Here is a 21,280-nt window from a genome sequence, read left to right as displayed (position 1 = left end):
GTCCAGGAAGGCACAGGGTGTTTCAGCTGAGCAGCCAATCAGAATGGCTGAAAAATGGGAGACAATTTTCATTGACCAAAGACTAGCCAAACTGATTGGTGCACACCAACTGTTACAATTCAGGACAGCTTTAATATTAGTTTATGCACTGGGGGTTGGAGACTGAGTAGTGAAATGGTGCAATGACCCTGCATCAGTCGTTAATCAGCAGGGAAATACCTGCTCCACCCACATCCATGTAAAGGAACCAGGTCTCCAAGCACAGATGTGTCCCCACCCCTGCTCCACCCACCTCCATGTAAAAGAACCAGGTCTCCAAGCACAAATGTGTCCCCACCCCTGCTCCACCCACCTCCATGTAAAGCAAGCAGATCTAGAAGCATGGATGTGTCACCACCCTGCTGCAAATGGCAGATAGTATTCACCTGCACCCCTGCACACTAATCATGAAGTATTACTACCTCCCACTAACAAAATCAAACTGATTCCACTTACCTGATGTGTTCTTCTTCGAGTAGACAACCCAAACGACAGCACCGAGCGTCCCAACACCCACGAGGGCTCCAATGACTCCTCCGATAACCACCCACACTGGAGGAGATTTCTCTTCTATGGGACAGAGACGGACAGGAGCAGAGTTACAGCAGAAATCACTTCAAAGATGAAATTTAAGATGCAGTAACACTAAGACCTGCCAGGCATGAAGATCTCTGTGAGTAAAGAGTCAGCAAGAGCTACAGCCTGGCCTGGGAACAGAGGTCTGATCCTACTACAGCCCTCCATACTGCACTCCTGTCACACCATAGTCCACAGTATACCCACAGCTTTGTAGCCCTCCAAGCGGCACTAGTCTCACACCATAGGCCTTGTAGCTCCTTGTTTTAGTATTTTAATCTCTTGCCTTTTCCTAGGTAGACAGAGTTTACGATGCGCATTGTATCAGCCATTGTACAACAAGTGATCTGTACCCTTGTCCAAGGTGGTCAAGTATGGTACATGATATGCTAACTTGCATTGCCATTCCAGGAGTCCAGGAGCCAGTCCCTATATACTAAACATATCAGTTCATCAGGCCTGTTCCACAAACTCTCTTCTGGTTATTATATAAACAACACATAGGCCTAAGGAGGACAGGGGGCATTCTGGTCATAACCGCCCTGGGACGCACACCACACCGTAAACAGCTTTGCTGATCCTGGGGCTGACTCTTCCACTTACTGAAAGGATTGCCCTTGACATCCTATCGAGGCAAGGGGTCGGGGTTACTCTCTTAGATCAGGGCAGTCATAAAGGTTACAACCACTGTTCTCTCAGATCTAGACATAGGCCCTCATTATGACTTTGGTGGTCTTTGTACAAGACTGCCAAAGCCGCGGGCACCATAAGACCACAGTGCTGGTGGTCTTCCGACCACCATATTGAGAGTACTGCTGGATTTCCTCCACATTTTGGGCCAAAATCCAGCAGTAGTCGTGCTAGCGGTCAGAGGCGCTGTGGCGGTTCCACCACCGGCCCCGCCTCACCAGTATGACTTCACCAGCAGTATTATGTGCAATAATACCACCTGGCGGTGTCCTGCTGGCGGGGCGCAGCTGGCAGTGGAAGCGTCCTTACCCGTTCCCTGCCGGTTGACCTCCTCCCCAGACCAGGTAAGTTGATCGTCCCAGAGGTGGGGGGAGGAAGGGTGGGGATGTTGTGTGTGCGTGTGTGGTGTCTGCGTGTGTAAATGAAAGTGTGTATGCATTGTTGTATGTGTGTCTGAATGTTGAAGTGAGTGCATGTAGGCATGTAAGTGTGTATGCGTGTGTGTATGTGAGTATTGTGGTGAATGCGTGTTTGTCTGCATGTGACTATGCGTGTTTGGATGGGTGTATGAGTGCTGAGGTGAATGTGAGTATGAATGCGTGTGAGTGAATGTGTGTATGAATGTTGAAATGAATGAGTGTATGCAAGTGTGGGTGAATGCGTGTGTGTAGGTGAATGAGTGTATGTATGGTGTGCATGGGTGTCTGTGTGCATGTATGCAGGGGGATGGGGCGCTGTACCAAGAGGGGGTGCTTTGTATGGAGGGAGTGTGGGGTATTGTGCTTCCTTGAGGGGGTGGGGGCACCGTACTAGAATGGGGGTGGGGGCAGGCGGAAGGGGGGGTTGTGTATGGGGGTGCATATTGTGTTTGCTTGTGAGGGGCGCTGTGCTTGAAGGGGGGATAGGGCGTGGAGGATGGGAGTGCTGTGTATGGAGGAAGGTCGGGGGAAGTATTGTGCTTGCTTGGGGAACAGGAGTCGTCTGCCAGTGACAGGGAAGAAATTCCCTGTCACCGCTAGCCTTTCCGCCATGGTTTTCTGCCATGAAAACCCTGGTGGAAAGGCATCTCCTAATACCGCCGGCGGTCTTAAGTGGACCGCCGGGCCAGAGATGATCATCTCCGGCCCGACGGATATGACCGCCATGGAGGTATGAATGAAGATGTGGCGGGTTGACAGCTGCAAACCGGCCACACTCATAATGTGGCAGTCTTCACCTCCAGCCTGTTTGCGGTGGTGCTGCCGCCCTAAACATGTAGTCTTATCATCATAATAAAAAAACTGCATGACACACAAAGCACTACCATCACACCACAGCCCCCTGTATACACAGTACTTTTTAACCTTCTCAGGGGACCTCAGTTACTGAAGCACAGAGTATACTTAGCAGTTCCCTGGAAGAGGTCACAAAGCACTATCACAACACAGCCTTCCTCAGAGCACTGCTATGATACCGGAGGCCACGACTCTGATGTGCCCAGCAGACTCTGTGCAACTTTTGAGCATCAGGACTCAGTCTCCCAGGCTGCACTGCGGCGTGAGTAACGATCCGGTACTCTGAGTTACCAACACACCCAAGCAAGCTTCTCCGGCTTTTGTGCCCTTGTCCTGAAAGAAGTGAGTAAACTGAGGGCCTCATTTACAAGGAGCTTGCGCTGCCGTTGCATTATTTTCTTTGATGCAGCATTGGCGCAATCATTGCTCTGCACTGCCCCATACATACAAACTGACACATGCGTCACATTATACCTGCACCAGCTGTAATGTATGCAGGGTAGGCGTTTGCACGTAAATGTACAACTTTTCACTGCATCAAAATCCTTACGCCTGCTCAGACCAGGTGTAAGGATTGATGCAGGGCTTTTTTACTTAGGACTTTTCTTTGTGTTCTGACGCATTGCTGAAGTTGCATCAGTTTTATGACACAACTCCTGCAATGTGTCACCATAGCGCCAACAGATGCGTCAGAAATTCTGTGAAAACTTGCACCACGGAACACTGTATTGTAAATATAACACATCCATGGCATTGTTAGGGCATTTGCGGAAGGCGCAAGAAATTTGATACACCGATCTGTCAGTTCTTGTAAATGGGACCCAGACTCTCGGAGTGTGTTTCAGTCTGATGCTCGGGGACAACTCCACGAGCAGGACACCACAGGCATGTTCCTCTTTTTGCCAGCCAATGGTACATCACCTACAGTCCAACTTTGGTGCATCTTCTGCCGGCCATGTCCAAGGTTAGCAGGACTGTCCTTCTTCGGTCAGTCGAGATCTGAGCTCTGGGTGTCATGTTGATACCCATAAAGTCCCATTGGGGGAGGTGACAGTCACTAGCCAAAAGGCTGCTAGGTCCCTTACCGTCTGATGAAAGCTTCCTGTGAAGTGTGGCATCTAGCAATCCCAGAGTGCTCTAGTAAGCCCCCTCCCAAGATGGCAGAACCCTAGAATGTGGCTACCCGAGGGTTACAAACCCACAGAAAAACTATTTTGATATGCCTTTTACTACTCTGTGCTTGAAGCCCTCCTGTCTGCCTAAACAAAGAAGCAGCCCCTCTTCACGTGTGCCTGCCCTTCGAAGACGGCTTCCCCGTAGGAGGCTGGACTGGCTTGTAGTGAGTACCAAGGGGTACTTGCACCTTGCACCAGGCCCAGTTATCCCTTATTAGTGTATAGGGTGTCTAGCAGCTTAGGCTGATAGATAATGGTAGCTTAGCAGAGCAGCTTAGGCTGAACTAGGAGACGTGTGAAGCTACTACAGTACCACCTAGTGTCATATGCACAATATCATAAGAAAACACAATACACAGTTATACTAAAAATAAAGGTACTTTATTTTTATGACAATATGCCAAAGTATCTTAGAGTGTACCCTCAGTGAGAGGATAGGAAATATACACAAGATATATATACACAATAGCAAAAATATGCAGTATAGTCTTAGAAAACAGTGCAAACAATGTATAGTTACAATAGGATGCAATGGGGAAACATAGGGATAGGGGCAACACAAACCATATACTCCAAAAGTGGAATGCGAACCACGAATGGACCCCAAACTTATGTGACCTTGTAGAGGGTCGCTGGGACTATTAGAAAATAGTGAGAGTTAGAAAAATAACCCTCCCCAAGACCCTGAAAAGTGAGTGCAAAGTGCACTAAAGTTCCCCTAAGGACAAAGAAGTCGTGTTAGAGGAATAATGCAGGAAAGACACAAACCAGCAATGCAACAACTGTGGATTTCCAATCTAGGGTACCTGTGGAACAAGGGGACCAAGTCCAAAAGTCACAAGCAAGTCGGAGATGGGCAGATGCCCAGGAAATGCCAGCTGCGGGTGCAAAGAAGCTTCTACTGGACAGAAGAAGCTGAGGTTTCTGCAGAAACAAAAAGGGCTAGAGACTTCCTCTTTGGTGGACGGATCCCTCTCGCCGTGGAGAGTCGTGCAGAAGTGTTTTCCCGCCAAAAGAACGCCAACAAGCCTTGCTAGCTGCAAATCGTGCGGTTAGCGTTTTTGGATGCTGCTGAGGCCCAGGAGGAACCAGGAGGTCGCAAATTGGACCAGCAGAGAGAAGGGACGTCGAGCAAGACAAGGAGCCCTCTTTGAAGCAGGTAGCACCCGGAGAAGTGCCAGAAACAGGCACTACAAGGATGTGTGAAACGGTGCTCGCCAAAGTTGCACAAAGGAGTCCCACGTCGCCGGAGACCAACTTAGAAAGTCGTGCAATGCAGGTTAGAGTGCCGTGGACCCAGGCTTGGCTGTGCACAAAGGATTTCCGCCGGAAGTGCACAGGGGCCGGAGTAGCTGCAAAAGTCGCGGTTCCCAGCAATGCAGCCCAGCGAGGTGAGGCAAGGACTTACCTCCACCAAACTTGGACTGAAGAGTCACTGGACTGTGGGGGTCACTTGGACAGAGTCGCTGGATTCGAGGGACCTCGCTCATCGTGCTGAGAGGAGACCCAAGGGACCGGTAATGCAGCTTTTTGGTGCCTGCGGTTGCAGGGGGAAGATTCCGTCGACCCACGGGAGATTTCTTCGGAGCTTCTGGTGCAGAGAGGAGGCAGACTACCCCCACAGCATGCACAAGCAGGAAAACAGTCGAGAAGGCGGCAGGATCAGCGTTACAGAGTTGCAGTAGTCGTCTTTGCTACTATGTTGCAGGTTTGCAGGCTTCCAGCGCGGTCAGCAGTCGATTCCTTATCAGAAGGTGAAGAGAGGGATGCAGAGGAACTCGGCTGAGCTCATGCATTCGTTATCTAAAGTTTCCCCAGAGACAGAGACCCTAAATAGCCAGAAAAGAGGGTTTGGCTACCTAGGAGAGAGGATAGGCTAGCAACACCTGAAGGAGCCTATCACAAGGAGTCTCTGACGTCACCTGGTGGCACTGGCCACTCAGAGCAGTCCAGTGTGCCAGCAGCACCTCTGTTTCCAAGATGGCAGAGGTCTGGAGCACACTGGAGGAGCTCTGGACACCTCCCAGGGGAGGTGCAGGTCAGGGGAGTGGTCACTCCCCTTTCCTTTGTCCAGTTTCGCGCCAGAGCAGGGGCTAAGGGGTCCCTGAACCGGTGTAGACTGGCTTATGCAGAATTGGGCACATCTGTGCCCAACAAAGCATTTCCAGAGGCTGGGGGAGGCTACTCCTCCCCTGCCTTCACACCATTTTCCAAAGGGAGAGGGTGTCACACCCTCTCTCAGAGGAAGTTCTTTGTTCTGCCATCCTGGGCCAGGCCTGGCTGGACTCCAGGAGGGCAGATGCCTGTCTGAGGGGTTGGCAGCAGCAGCAGCTGCAGTGAAACCCCAGGAAGGGCAGTTTGGCAGTACCAGGGTCTGTGCTACAGACCACTGGGATCATGGAATTGTACCAACAATGCCAGGATGGCATAGAGGGGGCAATTCCATGATCTTAGACATATTACATGGTCATATTCGGAGTTACCATTGTGAAGCTACATATAGGTAGTGACCTATATGTAGTGCACGCGTGTAATGGTGTCCCCGCACTCACAAAGTTCAGGGAATTGGCTCTGAACAATGTGGGGGCCCCTTGGCTAGTGCCAGGGTGCCCTCACACTAAGTAACTTTGCACCTAACCTTTACCAGGTAAAGGTTAGACATATAGGTGACTTATAAGTTACTTAAGTGCAGTGTAAAATGGCTGTGAAATAACGTGGACGTTATTTCACTCAGGCTGCAGTGGCAGGCCTGTGTAAGAATTGTCAGAGCTCCCTATGGGTGGCAAAAGAAATGCTGCAGCCCATAGGGATCTCCTGGAACCCCAATACCCTGGGTACCTCAGTACCATATACTAGGGAATTATAAGGGTGTTCCAGTAAGCCAATGTAAATTGGTAAAATTGGTCACTAGCCTGTTAGTGACAATTTGAAATAAATGAGAGAGCATAACCACTGAGGTTCTGGTTAGCAGAGCCTCAGTGAGACAGTTAGGCACCACACAGGGAACACATACATATAGGCCAAAAACGTATGAGCACTGGGGTCCTGACTAGCAGGGTCCCAGTGACACATAACAAACATACTGAAAACATAGGGTTTTCATTATGAGCACTGGGCCCTGGCTGGCAGGATCCCAGTGAGACAGTGAAAACACCCTGACATACACTCACAAACAGGCCAAAAGTGGGGGTAAGAAGGCTAGAAAGAGGCTACTTTCTCACAGGCATGCATGGTAAAGGATAGAATGCACTGGAGTGGTGTAAACTGGAGTTTTGTACATTGGAGTGTGGTATAGTGGCATAGCATACAGTGGAGTGGCATAGAGTGACATGGAATGGAGTGGAATAGCAGTGGAGTGGCATACAGTGGAATAGCATACAGTGGAATAGCGTAGAGTGTAGTGGCGTGGTATAGAGTACAATAGCGTGGAGTGGTGTTGGGTAGAGCAGAATTCCGTACAGTGGAGTGGCATAGAGTGGAGCGGAATAGCGCAGACTGGAATAGCATAGAATGATGTGGCATATAGTAGAGTGGAGTGGGGTAGAGTGGAATGGCAGAGTGGAACAGAGTAGAGTGGAGTGACACAGTCGAGTGGCTCAGAGTGAAGTAGCATAGGGTGGAACAGTCTACAGTGGAGTGGCATAGCATGGAGTGGCATACATTGGAACAATGTAGAGTGGAGTGGTGTACAGTAGAGGGGCGTAGAGTGGAATGGCCTTGAGAGGAATGGCCTTGAGTGGAATGGCCTAGAGTGGAATGGCAGAGTAGAATAGCATACTGCAGTGGCGTAGAGTGGAATACCATAGAGTGGAATGGCGTAGAGTGGAGTGGAATATGGATGTACGTGAAATTTGGCAGGAATGTAGACTATGGTGTGCAGGATAATGCAAGACAGCGATTTGTGTTGCCTCACGTTTCTCTGGATTTACCAAGCTACAGGGCCAAGCATGGTGACCTTGTTTTGCTTTGTAAATGTAACTTAAGTATTGTGCTGCTCATAAGCCCATGCATGTAACTTTGCGGTTAACAGAGGTGCATGGCGATGACAAAGCAGTATATAATTGGCCATTGGCTGTCTTTACAAAATTAAATATTATTTTTACTGTACTTTGCCTGTGTTCTGTGTCAAGGCCTTAGATATAGGTAAGTAGTAGTTTTTTCACTATACTCTACCTATCAACACTGTATTCAAGTGGGAATATGTAGGGAAATGTATTTATACTTTTTAAAAAGGTTTACTGAGTACCATGCTAGAACCTAGCTAGTACTGGGTTTGTTAAAAATGTTTTTTTTTTTGCTTTTTTCAAATATCGCTGTAATGCATAGGTACTACCACAGTTCTCTGTAGACTTATTTGTCATAAATATGTAAAAAAAAAAAAAAATACACTGCAGTACACTATGGCCCTCATTACAACCCTGGCAGACGGTGTTAACTTGGCGTTAGCATCGCCGACAGGCTGGCGGTAATTACCACCAAATTATGACATTGGCGTTTTGGCACATGCCAAACGGCCAATGTACCACACCGTCTGCCACGGCGGTTACGATCGCCAGGCTGGAGACAACAGTCTCCAGCCCGGCGTCCGTCTCTAGATCGCCTGCGGGATAGTGACCCCACATACCGCCATGGTTTTTGTGGTTTTTGTACCGCCACGAAAACCATGGTGGTAGGCACTATCAGTGCCAGGGAATTCCTTCCCTGGCACTGATAGGGGTCTCCCCTGCCCCCCTCCCCAGAGTCCTCCCCCAACAGCCACGACCCCCCGACCGCCCCCAAAGGTGGTAGGGTCCCCTCTCCTCCCCCACCCCCCTGACCTCCATGGGCCCCCCCAGACATACCCCCCACTCACGCACACACACCACTCACACACATACACGCGCACACACATGCACACATACATACACAATACATTCCCCCGACACACATCACACCTCCGCATACATACACGCACTCACACCCCCCCTCCACACACTCACAGTCACACCCCCATTAACGCACACACCACACAACACCCCTCCACCCCACTCCCCTGTTGGACGATCACCTTACCTGCCTCAGTGGTCATCCAGGAGGGAATGGGTCCCACGGGGCCTGTTCCGCCACCAGCACCCTGTCACCAGAACACCACCACGCCGAATACTGAAACCTAATTCGGTGGGCAGTGTTCTGATGACGTGGCAGTGACGGACGAGGAACCTCCACTGCACCGCCGACCGCCAGTATGGCTGCTGACGGCTCTCCGCCCAAAATATGGCAGAGGGTCGCCAGCAGTCATGATATGGTTGGCGGAAGACCGCCAAAACTGGTGGTCTTCGGTGTGGCGGGACCTTGAGTCAATAATGAGGGCCTATATTTGTTAAATATAGTGTAGTACAGTGTATTTTTTTTAATTGTTTTACAAATTTCCTTTAACAAACATTTTTAAGTACTGCAGTACTTTCTAGGTAGTACTGCAAAACTCTATTTAAAAAAATATATATAGAAACTTATAAATAAGTTCCTCTACTTATTGCCACTTTACTCATGTGGTAGCAGGTAGGGAAAATCTAAAACCTCTTAATTATCTATATCTAAGTCCCTAACCTAGAATTTAGCCATAGTGTACTTAAAACAACATGGCTGCCTTTAACTTTTGTAGAGGCAGTCTTTAGCCAATTCCATAACGCCTTGTCATCTTCACATACCGCAGTACTTTTGTGAAGTGTTCTGAAATTACCTCAATAACAGAAATCACCAAGTTAAAATACTTCTAACTTTATAAAATACATATCCAACTTACCTATATTACCAAAAAGGATCATCTGCACACCATAATCTATAATCCTGCCAAATTTTTTTTAAATCTGACTGGGCCTTTGCCCGCTATACACAAGTAGAAAGTATATGGACCCAAAATGTGTTTTGGGAAGAACACCTTTTTTCTTTGCACCCCCGTGATGAATTCTCACTAAATTGTGCATTGTCCGGCAATGGCGAAAAAGTAATAGGTCTGCAAAGTTTCGTACAGATTTGTCAAAGTTATTAACAGGCAAAAATCAGAGGAATTCCTATGTTTGTGAAACCTAGCTATAACTTTAGAGGGGCTAGCACCACTTTGTAAAAAAGTTTCTTGTATTTGTTTTTGTTGCAGTGAGTCTCTGGTGGGGTGACCTGCATGGACCCCACTAGGTTTTCTTTCCAAGAATGCCTTTAAATCTCAATTCTTGGCAAAAATCACGCATTTCTTTCATACTTCTTTGAGGGAAACTTCTGGAATCTGCAGGGATCCACGAAATTTCTACCACCCAGTATTCCATCAAATCTACTCATCAAAATGGTACTCCACTTGTGTGGCTGGGTCTGGCGTCTGTGACAGAAACAGATCAAAACAGGGACCATGGGAAATCAATATGTACGCCACCGTCACAATCCCCGCTACAGACCATAGTGCACTTACCATACATCACGGTCACAGTGTCCGGCAGGCTGCTGTGATACACCTCATATCTGTAGGTTTTCTCATCATCTCCTTCCTGAACTTCCACTGTTGTCCTGACCTGGTAGGTTCCGTCATGGTGTGGTAGGATGTCCCTCGACTCCCAGGGAATCTCTACACCATTCCTGACCCATTTCACCTCAATTTCTCTGGGATAAAATCCATACGCGTAGCCGGTGAGAAAGGTGCGATCACCATTCTTTCTTCGTGTAACCATTGTTTCTGGGGCAACTGCAAGGAAACGCAATAACTGTAATTACGCAACAATCACAATATTGGGATTTACCCAGTACATTGGAATTACTTACCTGTAACACTTTTCTCCAGCACATGCTCTGAATACCCCCGTCACATCACTTCCAGGACCCCATGTGCACCTGCACAGCGGAGAAACCTGGGTAGAGGGGCTGCTAGAAGAGGCCTTACCACAGCCATCTCGGATCACAGACCCAACTACATTGGTAGCTGTATCCTACAAATATCTGTGGGTGCTTTCCAGGTGCTCAAGGAAAGGATCAAAGAAGGTGACAGATGTTGGGGCTCACCCGTGCTAGAGATTTTTATTAGAAAATTGGATTCATTTAATTGCTAACATGTATGAATAAAAAAAACATGCCTAACCAAAGCTGCATTTAAACGTGCACTTTCCTTTTTTAAACCTTGCATGATTCGCGATTGCCTGCCTCGCTTGATTTGCAAACGATGACATATTCCAACATACTTTAACTCATTAGAAATGTTTCCATCGTAACCTCTGCAAGGCCTATGTATGACACTAACTTCCTCCGATAACATAGAAAGCTATACTATTTTATTCTTTCTATCTGGTTTACCAGCATTAGAATTTCAAACTTTGCTAAACAAATCTGAAATTTGCTTCTTTATGAATAAGGTTACGATGTGGAGATGTTTGAGAATGGAAGGGACGGAGTGAAAATAAACATAAAACGTATACAAATGTCGTGTTTTTCAGAGAGCAAAGCGCATAAGAAAAAGTACCCATGTAACCAGAATAATGACTGAAACAATGCAAGTAGCATGTTTAGACTGCTCTTTGTTTAACCTCCTATCTCAACCAAAGTTTTTCCGTTCTAACAAAACTCACGACTCCTGATTGGCTGTTTAATATCTTGAATGCCACAAATTTGCTAAAATGCATTATTCATGTTTTATGTATAAAAAGTGTCCCAGGGAAAGAAAATGGGTTGAGCTTAAAGAGAGAGAGAGACTGCTTTTGGACAGTACTCAAGTTATTGTTATTTGCTCTCAGATCTAGACGCTCTGGGTTCTTGACACAGACAGATTACTCTTCGCCAAGACTATTCTCTATCATACTCGGTTACAGTATTCTTTATCACTAGACTGCTCTCTTGAAAGCTTGTTCACGTTTGAAAATATCAACTAAATGTTTTACTGATTTAAAATACTAGAAAAGGGATAGATTGTATGACACACTTTAACCATTGTTCTATAAAGTTGAATTGATTAATAAAGAAAAGACCAAAAACTTATGATAAAATAAATTCTTTAAAACTTTAATCCACTCTAACTTGAATAAAAAAGATTGCAATGTATTTTCATTGACAATTGCACCTATACCCATTCCCAAGATCCTCCTCATGGGCCCTAAGTGGTGAGAAGTATTTTATAATTTTAGGACTCTCCGCTCTCTCAAAAAGTCAGTAGCAGAGCTATGCTTGGATGGTTAGGGAAACAAGCTGCAATAATTAAAAAGTGCCCAAAATAACTCAGCATTGTGAGTGGCGAATATTTTTTTATTGAAAATCGGAAGCGGTAAAACCTAGTTCTGGTTTTTGAATTGTGCTGTTGGTTTTATTTAAAAAAAAACGACAATGACTGATGTCTTTTTATGTTGCTTAGTTATCAGATTTGTCTTTGTTTCGTTTAGAGAAGACAATTGTAAAGGAGAGTGAACCGCTGCAAGGACTGAGTTGTTGAGTCACACTGTACTGCGCTGGTATTGGTAGGTTGGTGTGGAGCTATGCTTTGATTGGCTGAATCTCAGCAAGAGTTGCAAAGTAATTAGTTGACTGAATTACTTTGCTGTACTGTGATTTGATAAAAGGGGTTTTGTTTTCTGATATATACGGAACAATTTCAAAACATTTGAAACACTAATTTTAATTATTGAAATGTTCAAATAAATTTGAAATTATGAAGTTTTTCAAACCTTTATGAAGTCTAATGAGAGGTGATGTAATGATACCAGTTAGAGAGGGTGAGGAAGTACCTTCTGAGGATACGCCAGAATATCAAATGATGATTAAGTAAGGGTTAAATAGATATGCTTAGCTACGGAAATGGTGCAAGATCACTGAAAAAGAGGGGTCATTGAGTTTTCATAGACGGGGAACATTTAATTTAGGGATTATTTGCAGATTACGAGAAAAATTACATGAAATAAAGCCATTTCCTAGACCTACACAATTTGAAGTGCATGGGAGAAATAGCATGAAACAATGATAGAGAAAGATTTAAAAAACAAACTAACGGAGCAATGAGAAATTGTGCAGATGCAGTTTGGAATGAACGAGCACAGGTATGGAGGAAGGTACTAGATTATATCCTGTACTCACAAAAGAGAGCATAAAATCTAAAGATTCTGAGAAGCCTGTAAAGAAAAAGATTAAAGAGGATATAGAAGTGAAAACTGAAATAAAATTTGATTCAGATTCTTATTCTGATGATGAATTAGAAGAATTATCGGCTACACGTCCACCACTATATATGGGTCCTATGCCATATGCTAGAGCTCTATTAGTAAATAGACCTTGAGAACCTCATGGGTGAGCAGCACACTTTACAAAAACTGATTGATTGATTAAATAATGTGACCACAGCTACAGCTCTAACAGATCCAGGTGTTTCACAACTTACTAGCCCAATCTAAGTAGTACAACCTGCAAATACATAAACTGTATTGACACAGCCAATTGTACCACACCCAGTAATAACTCTACCAATTGTTGCCCAACCCGTGATTACACGGCCTGTAGCTCAGCAAGCACTTGCAAATGCTCCAGCACCAATGAGTACAGCACAAACGGTAATTCAAATTGATGGTCCTGTACCTGTGATTGCAACTCCAGCACAGATTACTGAATTGATTACACTGCAAACATGTTGTGAGGGCCCTTCCGGGCCTGATTTGGGCACCCCATCCTAGCTTATTTTCACAGTTTGTGCAGTTTACATTCATACATGTTTTATTAATATTTTTTAGAAAACATGCTTTTAACAAATTGTTTTATATATTTTATCAGCTGCCTCTTTCTAAGTATAGAGAGTCCATGCTGCACATTGTATCAGCTGTTGCACAACACAAAATCTGTACCCTTGTCCAAGGCTGCCATGTATGGTACATGATATGCTTACTTGTATTGCCAGCCCAGGAGCCAGAACTATCCTTGAGAAACTACATTATTTTATGTCAGGATTATTCTCCAAACTCTGCATGGGTTATTATATAACTGGGTGGAGGGCATTCAGGTCATGACCATCCTGGGACTCATACCACACAACAGACAGTTTTGCTGATTATGGCGCTGACACTTAAGCTTCCCGAGAGGAATGTCATCCAGACAACTGGCAGATTCCTTCTATTTTTTTCAGGTATGGGGCTGGGACCACTCCCTTGGATCAGGACAGGCGGAAGGGTTACCCCTACTATGCTCTCAGATCTAGACATAGGGTTCGGTAGGAATCTCTAATCACACAGAATCACACAACATGGTGGGGTTGTTCATCTTCTTCACTTTCTATGTAATGTTGATTAAGGTGTTCTGTTTTATCTGCCTTATTATTGCAGTACATGATTTTTACACTAGGATGCAATTGCTTTAATAAATGCATTAAAATCCAGTTTGCATCTTGTTTCTTGGCTTGACATGTTTGAGTCACTGAGTAAAGAGGTATGATCTGTTTCCACAACTTCCCTGGGGAGTCAGTGTCAGGGTTCAAGTTGCGACAAATCTCTTTCTAGATTTAGGTGAGGCATGGCAAGCTAGTCAGGACCTAGGCCGACAGCTTCAAAGTAACGTGGGTTGAACTTAGTCTCCCATGCTCAGTGTTGCTGATGTCCTAAACATGCAGTCTTATCAACTTAATAGTAACCACACAACATGGCTCTCCCAAGGTACTATAGTTAGGTACATATTTAACAGATCTCCTGAGGAACTCTCTCATGTATGCCAAAGGTACGCTAAGCACCTTTGTATGCAGGGACGTCCCTGGTATCGGGAAAACTCCTCAGCTTTATTATATAGGCTATACAGGCTATATTATTATATAACTATATAATATAGTTAGTACCTTTATCAGTCTGTAGGTTGTTCAAGCTTAAAAGGGATACCCATTTGGTGTTAATATCTCCAAATTCTAGCTTACAATATGGCACAACCACAACCAGTAGTAATTCTGGTTAATTGTAGACAAGCTGTCACACAATCTTTACTGGAGATGTTACATTTGTAGTAGAGGCACGTGTAGAGTACAGAACAGCAACATTTTATTTTTGGGTAACTTTTCCTGAAGTTGATGCTAATTCAAACACTTTTCACACATACACTGTAGCTAACATACAAGCACAGTAAAGAGCATATCAATATTTAGAAATACCATTAAGATATCAAGAACACCAAAACTGGTTTCAAGGCACCCTACCACACTTTACTGAGAATGTCAAATTAGGACCCCTCAGTAAGGATGGGGCCTCATGGCCAGTTCTTGCTGCTTACACACCATTTCCAAAAATACAAAATTTACAGGCAGCAGATCTGTGCCCAATATATAATAATCTAGTCAGAATATATAGATGCTCAAAACAATTTGTAATTCCACCTCTAAATAATGCCCCAGCAAGGGCTGCTCCAGCTGTACAACAATTGGCTACACGAGGGATAAACCAGGTAACTATTAATGCAATTAGGGGTAAGGTTCCCACCAGACGTGAAGATGTTCCATTCCGGATTGCAGAAAAAACAAACCAGCTGGAACCAGTGTTTCTCCATATGGGACACCAGGCTAAACATAGAATTTTCACGATATGCTTACCATTTGGGACAATTCCCTCAGTTGATGACTGTTCCCCTTGGAGCACAGTATTTGCTGCAGTATATACCACAACACATGGTACACCAACTCTGTGAAATCTTCAAGAGGTGTTAAAAAAATACAAATTTAACATGAGACTGTCCTCGCCCAGGATTTGGGGGTAAAACTAATGGGCAACTTTGCCTCAGTGTCCTCATTAATTTTAGAAAATATAAAAGGGGAAGCAGCAGCATTGGGAATACCCCAGCAGCTAGGAGATGTTCCTTAAATTGATCAAGAGACTGAGCTATCAAAAAACTATCTCAGAAACGTATACAAGTACAGGTCGGGATAATCGGGGTTCCATACTAAATAAGCCACAACTTATTGGTAATTCTGAAAAGGATAATACCAAGAAAGAGTAGGAGGGTTCAAAAATTACTGGGACACACAAAAATATAATAAAAATAAAATAGAACAATGAGGAGAATCTCTGCAGTCAGACACCTCAGAGAAAAGCTATAACTTAAGAAATTGTGATAATTTAAAAACCCCTGACAGATATCATTATACTGATACACGCCCTTCTCATACCTTTCAGGACTCATCCGACAAACAGATGGAGAGATGTGGGTGGTCAGAATGCAGAAACGAGTACATGGAACCAAAGTAAAACTCCCAACGCTCATCTGATATCATGATAAAAAAGGAATAGAAGCTTCCACAACTAAATCCTCCATTTATAAAGAAGACAATTGTGGGGATTTCAACTAAGTACGACACATATTTTGAGAACATTACTGAAGAGCAGGATGTGGACAGTGACCCTGATAAACAACGTGGCAGATGTCATGATAGTTTGCCAGAATCTTCAAGAGTTTCTGGATGTGAGAGCAACTAACGACTATCTCAAAGTTGAAACCCCTCCCAATCGGGTTTACAAACTAAGGGCCTGATTTATATATCAGTGGATGGGTTACTCCCTTCACACTGGTGATGGATCTCCTGTCTGCTGAAATATAAATCCCTTTATTTCCTATGGGATTTACATTTTGGCAGACGGGATATCCATCCCTATTGTGACAGATTAACCCATCCGCCAAAATCTAAATCAGGCCATAAATATTCAAATTGAGGGTGACATTATGTGCACTATTTAAGTAATTTCCTGGGAAAGTTTAACGGTCAGTTATGACATTCTTCTGGTAGAGAAAGATTGGCCGTCAGAGTTTGTTAGAATGCTTCCACAAGGGAAAGATGTAATTTTGAAAACTTTTTCAGTCCTAGTTCCAGACACGGTAAAATAAGTCTATGCTACAGAGGGCTCTAGTACAGGTGCCAGCACTCTACCACAACCATGTGGGCTGGGATATAGGCTCTCCTTTTCATGTTATACCCATATAGTTCAGCCCACAAATACAACTGCAATATCCAATAAACAATATGCAAAAACAATGTGAGGGTAATTTTCTCTCAAATGGAGTACCAGAGAGTAATTGAACCCTGTGTATCGGCTAACAATCACCTTTTATTTCATATAGCTAAGCCGGACCATTCATATAGAATAGTCTTAGATTATAGACATTTATATAGTCACACGTGCATTTGCTATTCAAAATTCACATAGCACAGCTGAACAACATTGTCCGTTAAAAAACACAAAACAACCCTGGATATTTCCAATGGGGTTTTCTGCCAAAATCTTGCACCTGAAAGCAGAAATTTAAGTGCATTTTCTGTGCTAAGCTCTCAGCGTCACTTTTGCTGACTCCCTCAAGGGTATAAGAACAGTCCAGGATTGTTCTCAGCCCATGTGACATAAATATGACATATTGATCTTGAGGCGTTGTCCTATGTAGATGATATTTATCTGACAGACGACCACCTTAACACACACCTGACCAGGGTAGATTGCATTGTATTGGGGTTTGCTGATTATGGCGATAAATACAATTTCAAGAAAACTAAAATTGCTTTCCTCAGTGTCCTGTTCCTGGGATATGAGCTTTCAGATGAAGGTAAGTCTCTGGCACCACACTTCCTAGAGAAGTGAGCACAATTACAACTACCAAATACTATTCAAAAACTCAAATCCTTGTTAAGATTCTTCAAATTTGGCCGAACATATGTTCCGGATTATGCACCATGCATTAAAGCACTTTATATTTCCTCCAGATTTCTCAAGCAAACACTACAACACACACTAATACTTAAGTCATACAAACTGACATGCTTGAAGCAAAACACTTACACATGCGTGAAAACAAAACAAATTTGGTGGTCTGGGTAATTCCCGGTGCTATAGGATTCACACATGTCACATTCAATGAAGGCGACAGTACTAATTGCGTACAAATCACACTTATACTCAAATGCAGAAATGTGTTTTGCACCAACAGAAAATATAATGGCTGCAGTTCAGGTGGCTATCATCATGGATAGACCACTGTCCCAGTGTAAGCTCATTATTGTTGTTACTCCAGTACTAGCCCTTGAGGCTGCTACGAAAGCCAGCGTTCCAAACGTTAAAGCATTACATCCGCAATGGATACAATGGGCTACCTCCTTGACTGCCACTGATGTTGACTATGGTTTTGATCCAAAACGACAGACACAAGAATTTCTCCAATATGAACTTGAATACCCCATGTCTACTAATGTCATGCCTCTTGATCATTACAAATACATCATTTACACTGATTTTTCAGCACAACCTGCTGTAGGTACCAAACACCAATACTCTGCGGCTTGCACAGCAGTTTACGGAGTCATGAGGGATTGTGAATTACACTCTCAACAAACCTACACACAGTCCGTAGGGGAATGTACAGCTCAGCTTGCTGAGCTGAAGGCACTGATCTTGGCACAGAAACATACAAATACTGATTTTCCCACACTTATTGTGTGTGATTCGTATTACTGCGTCCAGTTCTTAAATGAAACTTACACTACTGGCACCTAAATGCTTTCAGAGAATCAAAAGGAAACACCACAAGACACAAATTATGGGGGAAGGTGGCACAGTTTAAGGACAAATTGCCACAGGCTCATGTTTTAGATACACTGTGCCACCAACGTGTTGGAATACACATTGTAGGAAATTAATTGGCTGATGAAGCTCCCAAATCTGCAGCTGTCATGGCAACTGTTGCTGTGATAAGTTGTTCTCATACGAGGGTGGATGTTGACATTTCAGCTGCTGTAAACACTTCAGCTGACGGCAAGCCTTTACCAAAAGCATACCCTACAAAATATCCCTACCACTTGAGTGCTTAAAACATCCCCTTTGTAACAATACCAGAGCTGGGAGAACGTATGATCCCTAACCAAGATCACAGAACTAATCATTACAGCTCAGTAGGATGCTGCTTCTGCCCATGCTGGTGTAGCAGATGCTATTTCCCTTTTGCAAAAATGCTATTGGTGGCAGGGTCTATACAAAAAGACCAAACAGTATATCCTTAGCTGTGACATTTGTCAACAAATAAAAGGTTACACCATCAAACACCCACTGTAGGCAACCCTCTTAATATCAAACACGCCCATCCATTGTACATACCTAGACCATTGTGGTCCCCTAAATTCAGATGGTGCATACAGATACATTCTACTAGCAGTAGATTCTTGCTTCAGATTCCCATGGGTGTGGCCACAACAATCAGCTGACGCTCGCACTGTTATTAAAGAGTTGCAAGTCTTTATCAGAACATATGCATTGTCCGATTTCCATTCGGACCAGAGCCCTGCTTTTGCCTCTAGGGCTTACAGGGATGCCATGGGAACGCTGGGGTTAGCAGTGTATTTTTCTTTACTATACCATCCTGAGGAAAATTCGGTTGTGGAAAGAAAAAAAACAGACTTGAAGCAATCCTTAATAACTAGAGTAATAGGCTCAGGTCATAGTTGGATCCATCACTTGTATGGAGTCCAGAGAGCATTAAATAATCTGCCTAGAAGATCTTTTGGAGGCTGTACCCCCTATGAAGTCCTGTTCGGCATACATATGTACGTCCCAGATCTTGATGGTCCGTGCACTGGTGGCAGAAATGAACATCTCACCGTCTTGCAGGAATTACAACAGTTCTGAGATGAACATTCCTAAGCACATGTTGCCAGTTTGGGAATGAGGGATTCAACAAATTCTACAAGCTGAATTCCAAAAATGAGGGTTCTGGTTTGAGAAGAAGTTGCTGTGAAGAAGAAGTTAGGACCATCCTACCGGCACCAGTGCAGGTTCTTGAAATACACGGTACAAGGATTGTAATTCCACCATCGCTGTCTGGTTCCAAAGACAATTGTTTTGTCTCCATTGATCACATAAAGTTGCATCATGTGGCCGATCCTGCACAGTAGACCACGAGGATTCCTGGGTGGTTCCCTGACCCCTCACACTGCCATACAGGAGATACATCTTCAAACATTAAACAACACTGAAATTGTTTCCCCGAGGTTGACGAGGACGGAAAATGAACTTTTGTTGATTTCAGTTATCACTACAATGACAAGAAATGTCAAAAATCTTAATCTACAATTTTCTAAAGCAACACAACTTGATGGGATTGTCTACGTTAAGCCACCATTGAATACTTCTACCAGTTCTCTTTCACCAGCATCAACTCCAGTTTTTGCACAGAATGCTTCTGGTTATTTTGCTGACTTGATGATTTTTCTTCAAATTCTTCAGCATCAACTATTGCCTCAGTGCATGGTATACATAAGCTTTTTAACTGGCTTAAACACACTTATTTCATTTGTCCATGGTATTACCTGTGGATTCTATTGGCATTGTTTGCAATGGATCTGTTATTGTCTTATTTTTGCTAAACCATGGCCATTATTTTCCTGAATGCTTTGCTGCTGAACTGGTGGGTGGGGTTTTAAAGCCTTATTTGTCTTCCCACAAAGTGTGAAAAGACTTGTACCTACAGAGCATTTCTGCTGTTCCAGTTCCTGATGGGATTGCTTGGGATTACATTTTTATTAGATATATTTAGCCCCACAGAGATTATACAGAGCCCGGGTTTTTAAAATTTCCATGAATGACATTGTTACACCTGGTGTTGTTTCTGATGACTGGGGTGTTAAAACAGTTGATTCTATGCTTTCTGAGCTTGAATATTATACGGTATTTTAAAAGTGAAGACATACACGAACAGTGCAAATTATGGTGAAATGTTCCGTTACCATTATTATGGACATCATTATCTACATAGAGCTAGTACTGCAAGAAGAGTTTTCAATTACACACAATGGGAACATTGTCCAATGTCTCCAGTAGGGAATTCCAAAACATTTGCAGAAAAATTAACTGATTTTTCTGGGCATGCTAATGGTGAGTCATATTATTTCAAATTACTCACAGCAAGAGCAAGAAAAACACTGCTTACAGACACTAGATTAAATTATTCATACTAATTTGTTTACCAGAAGGCTACAATTTTTGGTGAAAAGCAATTGATTTAAAAACGGTTTGGGGAACAAAAGATTGGCAGTTACAAGGCGTGGGAACCTTATTTAAAGCATGTTTAATTCCATTACCAATGATTTTCTTGAACAACAATGTTCAGCAAATAACTTGCCTTAGGTGAGCAAAAGTAAAAGAGATTAATGTGTCCAGTACTCCCTCAATAGCTGAATTTGATAATTGGCAAAAGGTTGGGAATTTTTCAAAAGAGCAGCTCAACGGGATGGTTCAGAATGGTGCATTTAATTCATGACTCTCGGGTCCCAACGGGTAATTATTGTGGCAAGTGGACACAAATGGTTGTCATGTAACTCCACACAGGGTTTTAGAGCGAGCAGACAGGAACCTCGTTATGTCACCACACAATATAGAGGTAATGTCACCACGTATGGCGTGTGAAAATTATGTCAGCAGTGGTTGCAACACTCCACATTAACAGCTCTCTCTCCTTTGGAAATAGACTTACAAGATTTCTTGTAAGGTCCTAGAAAAGCACGCTCTAAATGATTTCTGTATGTAATATGCAATGAAA

The 21,280-nt window shown here is 43.8% G+C and overlaps 1 protein-coding gene across 1 annotated transcript in view; it reads right to left on the bottom strand.

Annotated features, from left to right (window-relative positions):
• LOC138301429 (patr class I histocompatibility antigen, A-126 alpha chain-like) overlaps positions 1 to 21,280 on the bottom strand; it is a 171,282-nt gene that overhangs the window by 53,275 nt on the left and 96,727 nt on the right. Inside the window, exons 4-5 of the mRNA XM_069241919.1 lie at positions 10,194 to 10,463; positions 496 to 609 (exon numbers count right to left, since the gene is read on the bottom strand). Coding sequence (XP_069098020.1) covers positions 496 to 609; positions 10,194 to 10,463 — 384 coding nt within the window. The remainder of the gene's footprint in view (positions 1 to 495; positions 610 to 10,193; positions 10,464 to 21,280) is intronic.

Source organism: Pleurodeles waltl, chromosome 6 (assembly GCF_031143425.1).
Source record: "Pleurodeles waltl isolate 20211129_DDA chromosome 6, aPleWal1.hap1.20221129, whole genome shotgun sequence".
NCBI lineage: Eukaryota > Metazoa > Chordata > Amphibia > Caudata > Salamandridae > Pleurodeles > Pleurodeles waltl.
This window is presented reverse-complemented; position numbering and strand designations above follow the sequence as displayed.